Below are 21,434 nucleotides of genomic sequence, written 5' to 3' on the forward strand. Positions count from 1 at the left end.
TGTTTTTTTTGGAGAAAAGATTTGTCATAGGGTTGGTTCAAATGAATTTGGTTCACATGTTACCAGAGACAGAACACGTGAACAGTCAACACCCATGACTCTGGATTCTATAATGATTGAGTTATCCCCCTTTTTGGGTGTTTACTCTGCAGCACTCTTTAGTTGATTAAATTTTGTTGGCAAACTGGGTTTATATATTAGATATAAAATGATGTCTTTGTCTTTTATATCTATGAACATAAGAAATGTATTTCTTTCAAGTTGATAATGTTGTACCTTCACCGTAGAAATAACTATCATATGAATACTATATGATGATGGGAGAAACCACTCTTGTAGGATTTCTCGATCCTGCGTTTGTTGATTTGCTTGGTGATAAAAATATCTTGTACAGTTTTGCTAATTATTCCTCTCAGCACTGCCATTCGGTTACTTCCACCTTTTTCTTGTAATTTGTGTAAAATTATTATGAAAAAGTGGTCCTTATTTTATTCCATTGCAATTTATAGAAAGCTGACTCAAGCACTTCTTTGAAAAAGTAGTTTTGTTTATTCTGCTTGATAGTTAAAAAAGTGTGCAATAAAATTTTGTGGACATGTTTTCATGGTGATGGAGGTGAATTATTACCGAGAATAATTGCGCCAACTTGCCAGGCTTTAATAAGCTGATTCTGTGAAGTTTGGAATTGTTTTTACTGGCATCGAGTTTGAAAAAATAAAAGTTGATTGAGTGTTGAGTTTATGGGGATTTTGTGCTCCAATTTAGTAGTGCTAACAGAATATTGAAAGAAATTTACACTGGTGTGGTTGATTTTTGGAATATTATATATACAAAAGGTAAGCATCTTTTTTCCAGCATGTCTTAATAACTTAGCTTTCATTCTCAATCTTTGGGTTGGAATCTTCTCTTGTAAATGGCATCTGTTATAAAATCTTAATAGCAAAACTGCGCACTGTTAGACTTGTTGTCATAGTTGTTGTTGTTGTTGTTGATGTTGTCATCATCACAGGTTTGCAAAAACTCCAGTGTTTGGTCACTCAATGACCATGTGTAGACTCATAGCGAGCAGGTCACTAGCATTGATATAACTTGGTCAAGAAACAATGAACATGTTTTTAGCACCAGTCATGACTTTAAAAATAACTTTATTGAGAAAAAAATGGACAGCTTTGGCATCTGAGAAAAAATGGACAGCTTTGGAATCCATTTGTAGTTATCTGTGTAACAATCCTCGTAAAATATACACATCAATAATTATAAGACTTGAGTAAAAACTTGGATCTTCTCAATGTCACCTTGACAGGCAGGCTGACTGGAGCCATGTCAGACATCTCTAATACTAGGAGTCAGTGACTTGGATTAGAATAGACAGAACATAATCAGTAGATACTTACCAATCTGGCTATGATGCCAAGTCACATGAGACTGAGGTTTGGAATGACCCGCCTAAGTCTTTCAAATGTTACAAATGCACTTATGAGGTTACATATTGCCTTTCATTTTGTCACAAAATTCAGTTAAAGGGCCATAACTCTTGAATAAATTTACCACAACAGAACGAAAATGTGTTAGACAAGTTGTACACTAAATTCATGGTAATCACATGCAAAACTCTGTATAGTGGAGAGCATTCCTGTCCTTTAAAATCAATTGTTACAGAGTAATTAAAGGTTTGTTTACACAGCTTTTATATCTTCCATACCTTGCAACCTTTCTTGATAAAGCTGTCCCTTCAGTTACATTGTGGCTGCTAGTGACTCCAAATGACTGGATAGACATAGCTACCATAGCCTTTTTATCTGGTTCGTTTCAAGTTTCAGCAAATAATATAATAGAATTATGATTTCTGAGCGAATATGATATTGATAATTAACATAGGCACATAATTATGTTTTTGCTTTTTATAATTTTTTTCCAACAAAAAGTCTTATGATTCATTACCCTGACTGGATGTCTGCAATGCCTTGCCCAGACTATCTCTGGTCTGGCAGTTCCTGAACCCTCCTAATTAACGCTGATATACAGGTATTCCAGGATAATTACCCAGCCTCATACTTTTGTTTGTTCTTCATTAACCTTTGTCTACCTTTCTTTTTCTGATGGATTGTTTATGCAGGACATTATTTCAGGTTGGTTAGAAGTGGTTGGAATGTGCAATCTTATTTTGGGCTCTAATAAGCTGAACTAAATAAATGTTGCAGGATTTTCTTGCTCACAAATTTTTAATATTCAGACTTTAATATCATTGTATTGAGGGTTTCACGGGGTCCAGTGGGGGCCGGCATGATCTCGGGGCCAGGTATGACTATTATAGATGTTTCACAAAAAGTGAGGATAATCGCAAAATCTGAATTTAAAATAGAACGTGCTTGATCTTAATGACATGTTATTGATTCAACATTCTGAGAATATTATAGAAATATCCACATCATGTCAGATTATTTCTAATTCAAACGGTTTGAAGGCCCCACAGTCCTATTATAAATTTCATGAGCATACTTAATGTAAAAAAAGTATTAAAAGTAGTTTATCATCGTTTCACCACCTTTAATGGCTGTTCTTGCAATTACTGAAGGTGTTTTTTCATAATTTCTTGGAAATAATTGTCACCACTGCTGGAATAATGATTCAACAACCCGGATAATGTAATGATGGTTTGATGGAGATTTCCCCTGATTACAACCTGGTAAGTTCATCAGTAAAACCAGCTTCTGTCATGCAAGCATACCTGTTGTATGTTAACAATAATTCAGTGATTGAAGTTTGAGGTGTGTTGGATAGAAAAAAATCGAATTTTCTTTTAGTTGAATAGTAATTAACATATTTGTATAAAAATTATACAGTCTACTCATGGTAAATCATGTGGCTCTCATTGTTACCTCTGTCATGGTCAATTACTCCTAGTAAATAGTAAACCGTCTCCGTGGCCTTGTGGTTAAGGCGTCCGCCTACGGAGCGGGAGGTTGAAGGTTCGAGTCTCACAAGGGGCTTGTTCTGACATGGCTGGTTGCCGACCCAGCAGCTAGTTAAATCGAGGGGTACCAACTGCCTTCCTGCCAGGCGCCTGGCATTTGGGATATGGAATCGGGGTAAAGATGTTCACGAATGTAGGTGTCTCATAAGCCCAACGGGCTTAACTAAGATGGGTGACACTATAATAAACAAACACTTTACTTTACTTACTTTTACATATGGCTTCCATTGTCAAACTCATGGTTCAACTTTGTTTACCATTTTGTGTCCTCAAACCCCCTTGCTTAAAATGATACCCAACATGCTTCTCTACAGAAGTGACTGGAAACGTAGAACATAAAATTTGGTTCTTGTCTTGACATTCAAGATGTTCTGCGAGTGTGTATCAAGGGCCCAATAAAAGTTGAAATTTCTCGATGCCAAACCTGAAACTTATCAATATTTAGTAATTGAAAGCTATCAAAATGGAACACATAGCAAGGCCAAGAGGTATGAATCAGACTTTAGATAGGCCAAGAATTAATGTTTTATGTTTCTGGTTTCCCTATTGTGGTCTTCTTTTGCCTTGCAGTAAATTTGGCCTTGCATTCCCATTGTGATGGAAGCAAATTTATAACCCCGCTAGATTATTTGATAATTTTTAGATAGAAATCAGTTTTGGGTGTCCACTTGGAGAGGCTTTGCAGATACCTTTGGTTGAGCTCTAATCCACAGCCCCTTCGGTGAGGTGCAGGCACCAATGCCAATAAATATACCAATAGACCACCTCACTTACTCTGCCAACTGCATGTATAACTCTAGTTTCAGATCATAATCATGAAACAAGATAAAAAACATTATTTTATTCTTGGCCAAAGATGGTCTAGTTATTTCTATGATTCATCACATTGTTCCCGCTTTGTTACTGGAGACTGGAAGTGATACAATTCTGAGGAAATGATGTCTTATATAATTGCCTTGCCAGCTCTGATATCTGATGATGTGTCTTTAATATTGTGACATTAATGCGCAGGTTGCGGCAGGTTCGTTAGATCATAGAGTTAGTCATCAGCTCAGGTATTAAGGCTTTTTGTAAGAACATTTTAATGACTTCATTTTGCAGATGCATTTTAACAAGAATTACGTTTGAAATATTGCACCTCAGGATGAGACTTGTCTGTAAAGATGCCAGCGATTTCAGAACTTAATGAGGACAAACAGCATATGAATCATATTTGTAAGTGTTTTCTCAGTTTAGTCTTATCTTTAAATCCTGGTATCAGAACAGTTACTGAAGTAGGTGGAGCTTAACAATGCAATAACTAACATGGGGATAAATTGAAATGCTATTCACCTATATGCATGCTAGTTATTAAAGGTTGTCCTTTATTGCATGGTACATTCAATTACTTGACCTATTAGTAAGTGACTGTCCCTCATGAGTGAAATGGAGCACTGAAGCTGTCTTTATAAAGAAGTATCTGTCTTACATGATTTAAGTTTAACAAAAGTTAGAGGCTTTATAAACCCTTATTGTAAACTTTCTTTGCCTTCTCTTTGCTGCTCATGCACAATTGAATGTCACCTCTTTGTGATTTGAAAAATAATAATTCCTCATAGAATACACTCGCTGATTTAGAGGTGCACACCCGCGTGTGCCTCCTTATAACTCCCAAGTTGACTAAATTTGACCGTGTCAATATTGGAGTAAAAAATAAGAAAATAATACGCCAGAATGTACTTATATTTTCGACCAAAAGCAGCTAGATCTTGCCCTTGGAATGACCTTAATTAACTGCAATACACTGATTTATAGGTGTATTTTGGATTATGGAGGGAGGTGGAGGGGGACATACATTGTTAGTTGTGCCCCAAACATGCGCCCTTTCAACTTTATATCCTGGAACTGCCTCTGGAATATATCCTCCAGGCACTGTTTCTGAAAGTTGAACCTGAATTATGAATATTTAAAACAACTTGTAAAGGATTGCTTTTTAATTTGTTTTAGCTATTTCAGGATTGTTTAAATTCAATTGATTTTTCTCAAGCTTGACTATCAAGGGAATATTGCTTTTGTATTTATTGTATCTAAATTAAGTACATTTGCATTGTCCTACAAGTTGTTCAATTCTTACACATTTCTGAAGCTCTTGATAGACAGTGTAGACCTGAATCTTTCTTCTGAGGTTTAAGGGACATCTTCTATAAAGCTGTTTTCCGGAGGAATCAATTTTTGGGCTTTTATTACCACAATATGTCAACTGGAAGTTTTGATGCATATCTTGTCCCGAAATGTGAAATTATAGGGAAAAACTTGATTCATGTTTCCTTTTGTTTCCAAGAAGTCTGGATGTAGGAAAAATGTAAATCTCGTGCAGTGGTACGGCTTGCATGCTCTTCAAACAGCTTTGAATGTATTTTAATTCAGTCGTTTGAACAATGATAGGTGTCTTTGATGTATATAGGTCAATATAATTGCATTGGTAAAAAACTTTCTAGTAAAACATTTGGTATATGAATATAGACATATTTAAAGATGAAGGTATTTTAAGGAGGCCCAGGGTTATAACACATCGAGAGAGCAGTCATGCAGAAGAATCATCAGACAGCGAAATATAATTATCATTGCAATTTTAATAAAAAATCTACATAAAGCTCCCTGTGGAGTGAACACTGACATTACTGGCTCCTGATGTATATTCCCGGAGCAGAAACTTGGATGAGGCCCATCCTAATTAGGGGCACAATATAATGATAGGAAACAGTCCTATCGGTTTTATGCAATATTTATGGAATTCCATAGAACATACATTCAAGTGTGCTTAATTTCATCGATATTTTTTCTCTTAAAAGGCCAATTTAATGCATCCAGTAGAATTGATTGATCTGACAGTTGTCATGCTGAATCCCCTGATTACAGGAATGAGTCATTCCATTTTCTGGAAAATTTAATGTTGTCATCCCCATTGAAATAATGGGCATGTTTTCACTGTGTTTTTTGACTGGACATGGAATATCCAATGTTTGAGAAACTTTCTGAGAAGTGTTTCTTTGTTGTTGTTGAGAAAACCAATATGAATTAAGCATGATATTCGCATTAGATTTTTGCTTGTGAAATTTGTATGAATCTCCCAAGCTTTGTGTAATTTATAGTTATGAGATATTAGTTGATAGATTTTCAACATTATTGGTGAATTTCTGCAGATACTGTGCATGTGGTATCTTTGAGAAGTGACATGGATTTAAGAGATATATCGAATTCCGTAATTGGAAAATATTGTGATACCTCTAGGAAACCAGCCAGACAGTTGGTGTTATGTCTGAGATATTTTTATGTTTCTCTAATGTAGCGTAAGGTGAAGATATTGAAATGGAAGTTTGCATATCTGGATGTTCTTTGAAAAAAAATGTTTTGGTTAGAAAATGCTTGAAACTGTATCTAAAACAAACAAAAGAGTTCTAAACAGCCAGTCTATGAGTGGACATGGTAAAAAAGTTTCTCGGAGAGGTTGCCAGTGAAAATCAATTCCAGGAAAGCTTTTAAGTCTATAGAATTGTGAAACTTTTGCTATTATTTTAAACATTCAAAGGTCTGAGCTTCAAATGAGTTCATATTATCATGACAATATTATCTGGAAGAATTTGCAATGATACTCTCTGTCTGTTATCTACTGGAAAGTTGAGGGAAAAGTTTGATCAACAAAGAGATAGTGGATGCATGAATTAGACCATAGAACAAAGGCTATGTGGGACATGTTTGTTGGGCTGGAATATTACATTACCCCTTTGGATACCAAGTACAAAGTGAATTTTATTCATTGGAAATTTAGTTATCCTTCTGTATTTTGTGAAATGATTGCTTGATGTTTAAATCTATTCTGTTGGATTGCGGAATGTTGGCGACTTAAAAATTAGATGCTATTGCTATAAAGAACAATACAAATAGTATTTGAAATAAAGCAAACGGGTTTTTCTAACAGTTACTGAACATTCAAGGAATGGTGATCACAGTTGTCTGATGATTCATACAGTTAAAACTAAGAGGCCAATTGCAAGAGATAAAGCTTAGAATTAATGCATTGCAAATGGAAAAATAATTTGATTTGCTGGAAGAAAATTTTAAGAATTTTTTTTTTTGACTTTTTTTCTGTGCTTGGAAAGTGACTGATAGCATTAAGGTGTGCAATACTGTCAGAGAATAAAAGTGATCAAGTGAACATGTTGGTTAGGGTAAAACTCATGTTGAAGATTTGTGGAACTTTTTCTTTGAAATTATAAAGTATTAATCATGATATGGTAGTAGATCATTCATTTTTGCCTCAACAGTTTTTATTACCAGGTGAGAATGAATTTGATAAGTTTAAGATAAGAACTGCTGATGAGAGGGGAGAAAGAAAACTTTTATTGAGATATTGAGAAATGTTTTCTCCAAAATAATAAAAACAATTTTTGTCAAAAACAGTTTCAATCTGTCAAGAACAGATGTTAAGGCCAAACCTGATTTTTTTACGGACTTTCATCATTTCAATAAAAGAGATGAATTAAAAAAAAATAACAAGATATTCAGGTGTTTAATTAACAGTGAAGTCAAAATGGTATTGAAAACATAAAGAAATAATCCTTTGTTCGCAATGAAAAAGGTAATAAATATTTTGTAAAGAGTGTTTTTTTTTGGATTGTATCCATCCAGGCACGGGGTGCAAGTTGTTCCAGGATTGATCGGGTTGCAGCTAATTAAATTAAATTCATGGCACTAATTCTTAGCCAGAGAAACTTGGATGTTACCTGAAATTTACAGACTCTTTGCATGGAACATAAGGAATAGTGTGGTGTTTGTTGATTTTCTGCAGTCTGTTTTGCATATCTGGAGTTTCCATATGCACCCATATGATTAACTTCTTCATGCATGCATTCGAAGGCAAAAAAGTGATGGTACTTTTCAAGGAGCCTTTGTAAGTTAATTTCCTGAAAAGATTGCAATCATGGAAATGAAAATTAAGGCAATGAAAAAAATGGACTTCAAACGTTTTTAAAATTTCATGTTTCAATGGCTTCTTTTTTGTTGTGTTAAGGACTGAAAATGTACAAACAATGAAGTTGAGTTGAATGTAGATCATCAAAGTTCAAGACATCACAATACACTTACAAAAATTCATCTTTGTAAAATGAGTACACAGTTTTCTCATGGTCAAATTCGGACCAATCCATTTCAAGCCAGCAAAATACACTGAACAAACATCTTGCAAAATGAGTACACAGTCTGCTCAGGGGAAAATGAGGACGAATGGGATGTTTTTGAGGAGTTTTGACTCCAAACGGTACCATGAACTGCAGACACAAAAAGCCAAGATACTGGAAAAGCAGAAAGAGCTTATGAAAATCAAGGAGAAGAAAGAAAAGAAGAAGAAACAAGGTAATGGTGATAATGTTGGAGAAGTTGGTGATGAGAGAGCTGAAGCTGATGTGGAGAATCATGTAACTGTCGAAGATGGTGCTTTTGGAATAACTATGACTCTGAAAGAAGAAGTTCCTGAATCAGAAATGGATATGATCGTTGAAAAGGCTGGAAAAGAAACAAGCAATTCTAAAACTAGCAATGCAAATGGTATTAAAAGTCCCAGTGCAAAAACGTCCAAAAGTAAAGAAAGCAAGGGGAAGGGTGCTGGAAAGTCCTTAAAAAGTGTGCAGCCAAAGGTTCAGTCAATATATGCAGATTTAAAGGCTGCCAAGGAAGAAGGTAAAGGGAATGCCTCAAGTGTAGTTATGAATGGTATGTTGAATGACAATGAAGCCAAGTCTGAAGTTACGTCTGAACAACCTGTCAAGGAATATGCTATAATAGCTAAGTTAAACCAGAAAGCCATTCAAAGAGAAACTGAACTGCTAGATAATGAAAGCAAGACTGGTGTTTATGCAAAAGTCAATCCTGGTGAGGTGACAGCTAATGGTAAAGAACTAACTGAAAGTACAGAGACAACAAGGAAAACTAATACAGATGCATATGCTATTGTTGATTTGTATGAAACCAAAAGCATTGTTGATGAAATCAATGGTAATGTGAGCAATGCTTTAGACCAAACAAAAGATGTTCATGCTGATAAAACAACTGAAGAGGTTGTACCTAAGTCAACAAGCACATTGTCAGCTAAATATTTACCAGGTAAACCAACTGTTGGAAACACTGGTTACAGAGAAATAGTGTACAACTACAGACATGGAAAGATGTCTCTCAGTGCAGGCTACCATGGTGATATGGACACTTCCACCTCTTCCATAGAGCCAGACTACATGGACATTGGTCAGTTTGGTGCCTTGCTGACCAACAAATTGACCACTAGAGACAAACTTGTCATCACAGAGGAACAACTGGCCAGTTTGCAGACTGTTACATCTTCTTCATCTGGGTATGTTTGTGGCTGAAGGAAGTTTGGTTGAGTTTAAATGTTAGTTGGTAGGTGTTTGGTTGCGTTAGAAGTGTGATTGGTTAGAGTTCTGTTGATTTAAAGAGGTTTACTGGTTTGCAGGTGTTTGTTTGACTTAAAAGGGTTGTTTGTAGGAGATTGGCCGGGTTAGTTGGGTGATTGGGTAGTACTCTCTGTTAAAGCTAATTGTTTTATTAATTGCAGATTGGTTCAAGTTAGTAAGGTGGTTAAATTGATTGAATTGAACAGAGTTTTGCGCTTTTGGGAACTGTTGGGTTTAAGTTAGAATTTGGGAAAATCTGGGGAAAAAAGAAACTTTGAGGAAAAGAAAAGGATTAAATAAACAACTTCTTGCATAAATGTTTGATTTCTGACATTTATAATGTTTGATAATTTTAATTGAAAATTGCATTCTTGGCTGCAAGTTTGGTGAACTCATTAATTTTCCCTAATGGATGCTCTTCATTCCTGTAACAGTACAAACAAGTGTTCATGTTGACATGGAAATATAACAACATTTAAATGAATAAAATATACATGTGCCAATTCAATCATGCACCACCATCATAACCAATAGCACTAAGCATACTTTGTCAATAATTAATGACTTCTATGAGCTTGTTGAAATATCATAAATGCAGAATATCAGACATCAAAGACAGAATGATTAAAGCATAATCGTTATGCATTAGTTCCAACTGAGCATGGGAGCCCATGCAACTCAGCAGTTACAAAATGACAAATAAACTATTTCATAGTTGGCTCTAGTCTGAGTCTGTTGGAGATTGATTCAATTCTAGAGAGGTGGTTGAGTTCAGTCATAGAAATGTAGTGCCGGTTGGGGTTTAGTTCAAGTCCAGACATGGAGGTGGTTGGGGTTAATTTCAAGTCCAGACATGGACTGGGCTGTTTGGTCCAAGTTTAGACATGGAGGTTGTTAGGGATTGGTCCAAGTTTAGACATGGAGGTTGTTAGGAATCGGTTCAAGTTTAGACATGGAGTTTGTTAGGGATTGGCTCAAGTTTAGACATGGAGGTTGTTAGGGATTGGTTCAAGTTTAGACATGGAGGTTGTTAGGGATTAGCTCAAGTTTAGACATGGAGGTTGTTAGGGATTGGTTCAAGTTTAGACATAGAGGTTGTTAGGAATCTGTTCAAGTTTAGACATGGAGTGTGTAAAAATGTGGTTTGGTTCAAGTTTAGGCATAGAAGTTTTGCGGATTGGTAACAGTCTAGATGTATTGAGTTGGTTGGGGATGACTTGGGTTAAGTTTTGTACAGTTTGTTGCAATTCATTAAATTAAAGGTTTTAGGATATGGATGTTGAAATATTTCAGGTTTATAATAACTGTCCAACAAAATGGAGCTTTTTGTTGTTAAGTGCATGTACCTGATAGAATCAAGTAAAAGCCATAACAATACTTGGCACCCAAAATTATGAGACCTATTATGCAAATAGGCTCATACAAGATTACTTGTATTACTCAGTCTGTATTGTATTTATAATACATGCCCAAAATGTAAATATACGTCTGCAGAGATAATGTAAGTAATGTTTTATTTTTAGGAAACTGATTGGTATGTTGCCTGTTTATTGGCTGATCTCAAGTTATTGAGGAGAGAAAGTTCAGCTTAAGCTTCCTTAAAAGAATCTGATTGTGTAGCAAACTGATATTAAGAACTTAAGACAAACAATGTGAAACTTGCCCTCTGGTGCAATCTAAAATATCTAATATCTAAAATTAATGCAGTGCTCTGCAATATAATTGAATCATATTTCTCTTGACCGTTTTTTGAAGCAATTGTGATTATAGTCATGGTGTTTGCATCAATATCATTCAAAAGCGTAAATTACTCTTGGGTATAACTCAAAAACCTTGCAAGATATTCAAGGGCAATTTGGTACATACATTTATGGGCACAGAGATAATCTCCCAATAACAAGGCCCATAACTCTGCTTTAATAATTGTTGTATTATTGTCCCTTGTTTAGCAGAACACAAACAAACAACATACATGCTTTTGTGTTGCCCCATTTAAGTGAATCTATACATGTTTGTTTCATTTGGAATATTCTTCAGATATTTCAGTGTTAGTTTTGTGATCAATAAATCTTGCTGTTTTCTTACAAATTCCTCTAACTTTCAGAAGCAGATGGTTTATTAGTTTTCTTAGAAAAAATCTATAAAACAATAAAGCAGAGGTGCATATTTTGCAAATGGTTAAGGGAGATTTACGTTTATTGCTGCTCTGTGGTAAATTTTTAAAGAAAGATTAAAATAGCCAATTCCAGCCAGACATAAAAACTTAAATGCCTTAGATCTGAAAATATTTCAGTAAGTCTAATAAGAGCAGATTTTATCTGGAGTACATTAATGTTCATTTGTTATTTGTCTAATAGCCTTTTGGTCTTTAAATCTTGTGGCAGGATATTTTGAAACTTGCAGACTTAAGTTAATTGTCATGTAATTCTATTTCATACATACTTATCCATGTTTGTCTTCCAAAACCAAATATTACTGTTTTGGTTGATCACTGGGTTGTAGTTTCAGATTCTGATGATATGTCCCAATGAAATCTCATTGTTATTTGACATCAATATCTAATGCAGAATTGTTGACCATTTTCTGTAGAAATACAAGAAACACTGCAGATCATAATATCTGTAGAAATGCAAGAATCATTAGATGTGTCATCTAGTTTGTCAAGATGAAATATGCACATGCAGCAATTCCCAGGATTTCCTGTATTGCTGCAATGCATTATGGGACAAAAACAGACTGTGACTCATTCTGTCCTCAATGGACTGATTCTTGTACATTGTTAGCAGTAAACCAGTCAGAAAGTGTGCTGCACTGTAAATTGGTATTGATTCCTGGGAGTCATGCAAATTTTGTATTCATGACAGTGAGCCCCATTACAAGAAACTACTTCTTGTAATGAAATCCTATTTGTTGTGCTAATATGCAGTAAATGAAATGATTTGCTGTTTCCTTAGAATAAGCACTCAAAGCTTCCTGTTTCTGTAATTCAATAAATTTCAATCACAAAAGAATGGGAACAAGCTAACTTGCATTCACAGATTTTGTTTCCCTGCAAATAATCTTATTAAGAGGAACATGCAGGAGTTGTAATACAAGCTGCCTTCCTCATAATGCAATAGACAAGACATTGATGTACGTGAACAAATAGATTGCTGTAGTAAAGTTAATAAATTGTTGAGCTGTTATGTTCTTGCATCTTTATCATTGCAATAATTTGAACTGTGATTGTTTGTATTTACTTAGTAATGTGTGATTGTTTGTATTTACTTAGCAATTGTTAATGGCAAACATCTGTCCTATGATGCTCCAATAATGACTCAAAAAGATCACTATTTTGTACTTCACTTGCTTCCATATTTGTTTGTTCAATCTCACAATGTTCATGATTCCCGCCAGCAAATGTCCATAGATAGAAGAAGATTCCTCGTAGGGATTAGCTCTGGAAATAAAGTACCTATTTACTCACAGTGAAATTCAATCAGGGTCTTTAAATGGGACACAATGGTCATGGCCGTTTAAGGCTTCTTCCAAGAGTGTGATCAGATTACAGTGGGATATGGACGTGATATTGGCACTCTCCGTGATTGATCTGTCATCGGGAAGCCATAGATGAGTTAACCAGTCAATACTCAGCGATGACTAACCAGTCTGTGAAAGAAAACATATATTTTTGTATGACGTTTTACATTATTCATTTCTTGACATTGGTTATCTCTCGACATGGGAACCCCTTGACACTTATGGCTTTTGCTATGTTTTTTTCAAACTGCTAGTATATATTAAGGGAAACTGATTAAAACATTGCAAAAATGAGATCTATATTTTATCAAGGTGTCCTAAGAGAAGTTGATCTTGTTATTTTCACTGCCTGATCAGCAAGCAGCAAGTGAGGTATCTTGTATTGCTTTCTGATTTGATTACATTCATATTTGATGGATCATTGGAGACCTCCTCTTTCTGACATTATTGTCAATTGATCTGATTAATATCCAAGTTTGTCAAGCCCTTGTGTATAACTCAATAATCATGATGGAATTTTATTTTGACAAAACATATCATCTCTTCTTGTCGACATTGAAAAAGGTAAATTGTCAGTGTCAAAGCCTGGCATTGTTGCTGTTGGCATTTCAGCGAGCAATAACTTTAACCTAAGCCATAACTCTAAGATTGCCAGAGACAATATACACATGTAAAGCAAGGCCCACAACTCTGACTTAATTAATTGTTGAGTTATGCCCCTTTTTGTCTGAAAAAACAACAGGAAAGCGTTTTTGAAAGAGTATGACTTCGCTCTGTTGTGCATGAGTGCCCTGTATATTCTAAAACAATTAAAGGGTGGTATTGTCAGAGTTTCAGCTTTCTGGGTCAATTGTACTGCTGATAAGCATCTGGGTTTTCACTCAGTTCCTCTATCAGCCTGACACATCTTATGTCACTGTGTATCTGAGCCATCTACAAGGCACCTGTTATGATCCATACTTACAGTATTAGGTGTTGGAAAAACACAAATTGGATGGATTTTTAGATTTAAGATCATTGCATATTATCTGAGTGAATATTGTGATGAATTTCTTGTGAGTCATGAGATGCAAAGTACAAAAACATGATAGCAATTAGTTCTCCCAGGTCAGCAAATGGTCCAACTCATGTGAATTCTATCAATGATTGTCTGTTAATTTTAAAGAACTAAGTAATTTACATGTGAACAATTTGTTTCAGTTTTGATGACAGCAGTTCCATCAGCAGCGGCGACATCAGCGACACCATCAACGAGATTAGCACCGACGAGGGCAATCTCCAAACAGGCTCAAACCAGGACCAAAACCCATATGCTGCCGGCAAGCGGGCCGGGCCCAAAGATCTCTTCCGTAATCTCACGAACGCTAACCTTCATGCTACTCCAGGAAAACGGGTACCAAATCTGGGAACCAGCGCGTTTCTTGGTACAGACTATATGAGTGATGTGCCGAAGCCCAGTGACCATCCTCAGCAAGTTGGGTTTAGAAAGTTTTCTCTTCAGAATAATCGTTTGTTAAGCAGTGATCCTGCTGATTATGCTTACCTTTATAATGGATACGATCAGTGGCGCAGTGGGCAAATGCCTAATGCCCATCCGGGACCTTTTAATCAAGAAGCTAATGTAGGTCATTTGCGGAAATTATCACAGCCAGATATTCAATTCAGATCTCAGAGTTCCACTGGAGATTATGCCTCCAGTGATAAGACCTATCCAAACACAAAATGTGACTCAGAAACAAACACGGACCAATCTCATGTGTATGAATCTAATGTTCGAAAAATGCAAAATATGCGTGGATTACAGCCAGGAGGAGTGGGGTATGGTTTTAATCGAAGACCACTTAGTAACACAAGCACTGGATCTGTGGGAAGTACCAAGAGTGCCCCTGGTGGGCACATGGGCTCACCAGTAGGAAGCCCAGCTAAGGGCAATTCTAACACAGTGGGCTCCAGACTGGCTAAGCATGGGCTCGACCAAATAGCCCAGCAGTACCATGCAGCTACCTCAAGACAACGCCAAGAACAAAGCATTGCTGCACAGCACCAAAAAACTGGCCAACAACAGGATGGCGGCAAACATGTTCCTGAGTTTAGCAGTGCTTCATTGGAAAGGAGAACAAAATCAAGCAGTGCTGCTCAAACTGAAATGGAAATATTCAAGTCTAACTCTCTTGGTAGAAGGAAAGGTGGTATAGGTTCTCAGATGGCACAGAATGTAGACAATGGTTCTATGGCCAGCACTATAATCTCAAACCCTCATGCCACCTACAGCAGGCCAGATGGTAGCAGACACAACAGTCCCTACAGTTCTGTGCACATCCCCGGCCCAGCGTTTACAGTGGGAGGAAACTATGTGCCCTTGGAGTTTGCTATGGGAAGTCCACGGAACTCTGCCGCCACTGGAGGCTGGATTCGAACCAACTCTGGGGCCGTTACAGCTGATGGCCGAAATATCTACCACCATGTGTCAGACAGTGAAAGCATGGATGCTTTGTCTTCAGCGTCCAGTATCAATGCTAGAATACAACAGGCAAGGGCCCTGAGTAGTGCTAATGCCCGAATTCTTGCCCAGTCATCCACTTACGGCCTACAGAGGTCAAACAGTATGAAATCCACTCGTTCAGATTCTGCTTACGCCAGTGCCCAGCAACTACAGCAAGGCATGCCTCATCAGCACTCTGAGGGGGAGCTGCCCAGTCCCCCACCCCCAACCTCCCCCACCCCCAGCAACAGTTCTCATGCATCGTCACGCTTCACGTTTCCGATGTCATCCTACGCAGCCAGCCATGCACACGGTCAAGGTCAGCCAATGGTGCGCTCCAACACGAGCAGTAGTCTACCGTATGGTACACCACTCGCAATGACAAAAGCAAATAGAGGAGAAGACGATCAGGACAGTTGTTAGTATTGATATTTACCATAAAAAGAGTTCTGACACAAAACTTTTTATTTAGTTTAAGTGAGACATGATTGAGCCAGCATTTTGTCAAAAATGTAAATAATTTTTATTTAAAGTTATCAATGTGTAACTTTACTTGTAATGGAAAGGAAATACAATTTTCAACCGTAAATTCTACTACAAGGTCATAAACAATGTATGATACCGTTGATCTGTGGGGTCAGCAGGTACATTCTTCTGGTTCCACAGATTTTCTGTTTATTCCAGACACTCCAGTCTAATCCCATGTCAGACATGTTATATTGGTAGAATCTCCATATAATCAGTGTTGATGTTGTGTTTTTCAGTGCATGGCTCCTCCCTGTCTCTGGTTTCCAGCTCTTCCTCCGTCTACTCCACGGTATGTAAGACTTGGGTCAAACAATATTTTACTAGTTGTCAACAGAATACAACATGGATATCCAAATATGGATGTTGTATGTTATTTTGATAATTGCGACAAAAATCATTGCAATATAAGACCAGTAAGCATTTCATTGACAGGCAAGTATACAAGTAGAAACCAACTTGTCCAGCTTGGTGACCTCTTAACAAACTTAACACTCCACTACAGTGGATAGAAATACACTCCAATACAGTGGATAGACATACACTCCACTACAGTGGATAGACATGCACTCCACTACAGTGGATAGACTTATACTCCATCACAGTGGATAGGCATACACTCCACTACTGTGGATAGGCATACACTCCACTACAGTGGATAGGCATACACTCCAGTGAGACTTGATCCAGTTACACTTCCTGAGAAGCTGCAGCTGCTGCTGCTAATGATGATGATGATGATGATGATGATGATGATGATGATGATGATGATGATGATGATGATGATGATGATGATGATGTCGACTATCATTCTGATCTGATTGATGTTGCTTGTGGTGATGGTAAAATGTTGCAGCTTATTAATAATGAATAGTTTGTTTTTATATCCATGATTTCATTATTTTGTCATTTTTCACTTGCAGGCTGAAGAAAAACAGCAAGCTGAGGTATGAATTTTCTTTTATTTACAATTTGAACATGAAATGTGTTCACTATTAAACATCTGAAAGTTAATATGGTTGGGTGAAGGCCATATGGAACCAAAGCACTCGTTTTTTTATGGCTTTAACCGCTCATTATATCTGACAATGAATTATTTGCAAAACATTGAAATGTGAAAGGATATGTGATAATGGTATGCATTAATGTGAAACATTATATTTTCAAAGAATAAGTCTCAGCAATTGTCATCTAAAAGGGGCTTATTAAAATATTCATAACCTCAAACTATCCTTGTGAGATAGAAAAAGAGTTAAATTAATACTCTTGAAGGTTAAATGGATGTTAAGCATATAAAATATTAATAAGGGAACAATCATTGCTATCAGAGACATTACAAGTCAAATTAAAATAATTTTATGATTGTGCTAAATGAAAAAACTTTTCTATAGATACGAAAACTACGACGAGAGTTAGAGGTTGCCTATGACAAAGTGACAACTCTGTCAACACAGCTCAATACAAATGTAAGTGTTACCTCCCCTTCTGGTAAAATCACCATTTGCAGTGGAACTCATATATTATGCATTTTGAGTAGTTATACGGACTATGTATGTAAACATGTACATTTTAGATGTTAAGTTGGTTTCTTCATTAAACTTCTGTTGTTAATACTAACTTGTTGAAAACGAAGCTGATAAATAAGTGGGTATGAGTAATAACAAAATGTTATTGTGCGCAAAGGCATGGTCAGACTTGATCTACCTAGTTAGGAAAAATAGAGCAACTATAAATATAATTGAATATATTTTAAATAAAGATTTTAACATGCAAAAGGTTCAGTTAAAGATAGCACAGCACATATCCATAATAGTCCATAATAGTTCCTTCCCTCAATATTCTTTTCATAGTCCCTTCCCCCAATATTGTTTCATAGTCCCTTCCCCTGATATTCTTTCATAGTCCCTTCCCTCAATATTCTTTCATAGTCCCTTCCCTCAATATTTTTTCATAGTCCCTTCCCCCAATATTGTTTCATAGTCCCTTCCCCTGATATTCTTTCATAGTCCCTTCCCTCAATATTCTTTCATAGTCCCTTCCCTCAATATTTTTTCATAGTCCCTTCCCTCAATATTCTTTCATAGTCCCTTCCCTCAATATTCTTTCATAGTCCCTTCCCTCAATATTCTTTCATCATTCTATAAGAAACTTGATGGTTTAGCGCAAAACTATTGTAACACCTTCTATTTCTAAATTGAGCTACAACCATCTTGCACTTAGCCTGCAAATTGTAGAAGTAAAATAAGTTATCCACACATAGTACCACAGTCTACAACATGCAATTTCCCATTCATTTAAGAATATATGAGGCAATGATTTATTTTGCTGCACATCTGAAGTCCTATACTGTTTTTATCCTGGGTCCAGTTACTTTTTAATATCTGCATCCTGGTGATTTGCTGTTTTGTAAGTAAAATGCTTCTCTGGAGCCATTGCTGTGAATTAAAGCAGAATTGAAAATGAATCACGCATACATATGATTACAAATTTGACCCTCTGTTCTTTTGTTGAACTGCGACTTTCCTAGATTTCATTAGACCCTCTAGTAGAAACTAGTCACAGAATGTGCCTTTGCTATGTTTTCTGATTAGGTGTAGGCAATATTGTTTCCTAAATGTTTCTACCCATGCTGGTTTCTTACCTGTGAAACTAATAAAACAAGGTTAACATTGATTTATACACATTGATATTGTATGCCTTTTGGCCTTCATTAAGAGAAAAACACAGTTTTTTTAACTAGCATAATGTCATTATGAAAGAATTTTCTCTGGCATACTATTATCAAAAGAGACATTTCTCTTGCATAATGTTATCAAGAGAAGTCTTTAGGTGGTATAATGTTATCAAGAGAAGTCTTTAGGTAGCACAATATTATCAAGAGAAGCCTTTAGGTAGCATAATGTTATCAAGAGAGAACTTTTGGTGGCATAATGTTATCAAGAGAAGTCTTTAGGTAGCATAATGTTATTAAGAGAGAACTTTTGGTGGCATAATCTTATCAAGAGAAGTCTTTAGGTAGCCTAATGCTATCAAGAGAAGTCTTTAGGTAGCATAATGTTATCAAAAGAAGTCTTAAGGTGGTATAATGTTATCAAGAGAAATATTTAGCTGGCATAATGTTATCAAGAGAAATCTTTCGGTTGCCTAATTTTATCAAGAGAAATCTTAGATTGGCATAATGTTATGAAGAGAAACCTTTTGCTGGCATAATGATATCAAGATAATTCTTTAGCTTGCATAATGATATCAAGATAAATCTTTTGCTGGCATAATGATATCAAGATAAATCTTTTGATGGCATAATGTTATCAAGGGAAATCTGTTGCTGGTATAATGTTATGAAGAGAAACCTTTTGCTGGCATAATGATATCAAGATAATTATTTAGCTTGCATAATGATATCAAGATAAATCTTTTGCTGGCATAATGATATCAAGATAAATCTTTTGCTTGCATAATGATCTCAAGATAAATCTTTAGCTGGCATAATGATATCAAGATAAATCTTTAGCTGACATAATGATATCAAGATAAATCTTTTGCTGGCATAATGATAACAAGATAAATCTTTTGCTGGCAGAATGTTATCAAGAGAATGCTTTCAGAGGCATAATGTTATCAAGAGAAAGCTTTTACTGGCATAATGTTATCAAGAGAATCTTTGGTGGCATTGTGTTATCTATAGAATAGTAAAATTTGTTTTGTATCTTATAAGGCCGTTAATTTGAGCTAGTACTGTTTTGTAATCAAAAGTGCATTTAACCATGGAAACAGTATTTCTAGACCTGTGCCTATCAGATATGCATGCCCTGTTTTTTCATGTCCGTCCCTGGGTGCTTAAAACTTTTATCTTGCTTCTTTTCAAGCACCCCTATGCAAATGTGTCTTTTGGAGGAGGGAAATACCAGGTACTGTGAAGACTTTTCTCTTCTTTCTTGTTAACACTCTAAAGAAAAGGTCATTCTACAATATGATGATGAATTGTAACTGATTCATTGTGAATGAGTCAACGTTTACAAGATACAAGAATCTTAATTTAGAGTCAGGTATATAATAACAATAAACAGCTCATCAAGCTAATATTCCACAAATACTATTACGATTGTGTTTGTAATAATATGTTTATACTTTTATGAAATTTTGCAACAATGATAATTTGAACGGCATTGTTTTGATTTCTTATTTCTGTTTTTATCCATAATCAATAATTTAGGACGGCTTTTTCATTCGCTATATTAACCCTCTAGACTAAAATCTGCAGTTATAAGCTGTTATCAGATCCTGGCAGAAATCTTAAAGCTGAACTCTCACAGATTGACCATTTTGACAACTTAATTATTTTTTGTCTTGGGATGAGCCAAAGTTTGCGTAAATGTCTGGAACAAGTGAAGCAAGATAGCTGACAAAACATCATAGCTCAATGTTTCATATTTACGTTTCGAAAATTAATGTTTATGGCTAAAAGCATTACTTATGCTAAGAATAAATAGAATTTTTTCGGCAGTTTCCCAAATGATTGAGATCTGATCTATTGTGAGTTATGTTATATGAATAAATTGAAGGCATTGATACCAAAATCAGCTGATTCTGAGACAAAAACTAAAAATAATTTAAAAACTGTCAATATGAAGGAGTGCAGCTTTAAGCCGTAATTCCTCCCATTTACAGAATGAACTTATTAGATGTGTTTTCTTTCCAAATATTTCTGTAAAATAAAGATTATATTGTTTGCTAAATATCATTGCATGGCTATGCATACATAACATTGGCATGCTGTTTCATCATAGTCATTAATTATCATATAATTGTTCATTATTTTCATTTCATCTCATCACAGAAGAAATCACAAATACCAGTAAGTGACATTTTCATCTATCACCTCAGCTTAGGGCTTCATATTTTATGTTGTCCCTAATTTATGTTGTCAAAAAGTCAAAAAATAATTTCAAGGGGAACAACTATGTTGTTGATTACCAATATATTTATTGAGTTTTCTCCCTTGTTATGTAATTTATCATAGGACTGCAAAAATATTGGGAAAAAAAATCTTGATACATCAATGATAGGGCACAAAAATTGTGCAGATATCTTGTAATTACTATGGTAACGTCATAAATCAAAGCCAATTACCGTTGAAAAATAAGACATTTTTCAAAAAGGGTTTTCGAGAGCTGTTTATTCCAATTCAAAGAAATATCATGATAACGCAAGATTTCTTCTTTCAATCATTATGTGCAGAAATTCTTCATTCTAGATAACTGCCTTTCAATTTCTAGTCAGGCTTAATTCATACTGGAATTTCTCCAAAACTGCAAAGTTTCTACAGTTGAATTTTTACGTTTTTGTCAAATGTCTGTGGAATAACATCATAAATATTTTTTCAAATATTACACTTATATGCTTATGCGGATATTTTAGGATATTGGTTGGTATTTGGCATGTTGGTGTTGTGAGACTTTTTTGCATTGTTTTTCTATTTTCAGGCAAAAAT

At 35.6% G+C, this 21,434-nt stretch overlaps 1 protein-coding gene across 9 annotated transcripts in view; it reads left to right on the plus strand.

Annotated features, from left to right (window-relative positions):
• The window catches only part of LOC128236678 (neuron navigator 2-like), a 188,774-nt gene that overhangs the window by 112,489 nt on the left and 54,851 nt on the right, over positions 1-21,434 (plus strand). For 7 of the 9 annotated variants that reach the window (XM_052951710.1, XM_052951709.1, XM_052951704.1 and 4 more), the window contains 6 exons: positions 14,137-15,836; positions 16,183-16,235; positions 16,867-16,890; positions 17,335-17,409; positions 19,810-19,851; positions 20,781-20,798. In XM_052951710.1, the coding sequence (XP_052807670.1) occupies positions 14,137-15,836; positions 16,183-16,235; positions 16,867-16,890; positions 17,335-17,409; positions 19,810-19,851; positions 20,781-20,798 (1,912 nt within the window). The remainder of the gene's footprint in view (positions 1-14,136; positions 15,837-16,182; positions 16,236-16,866; positions 16,891-17,334; positions 17,410-19,809; positions 19,852-20,780; positions 20,799-21,434) is intronic. The other 2 variants (XM_052951706.1, XM_052951708.1) reach the window with 2 other exon arrangements.

The sequence above is a fragment of the Mya arenaria genome, chromosome 6 (genome assembly GCF_026914265.1).
Source record: "Mya arenaria isolate MELC-2E11 chromosome 6, ASM2691426v1".
NCBI classification, from domain to species: domain Eukaryota; kingdom Metazoa; phylum Mollusca; class Bivalvia; order Myida; family Myidae; genus Mya; species Mya arenaria.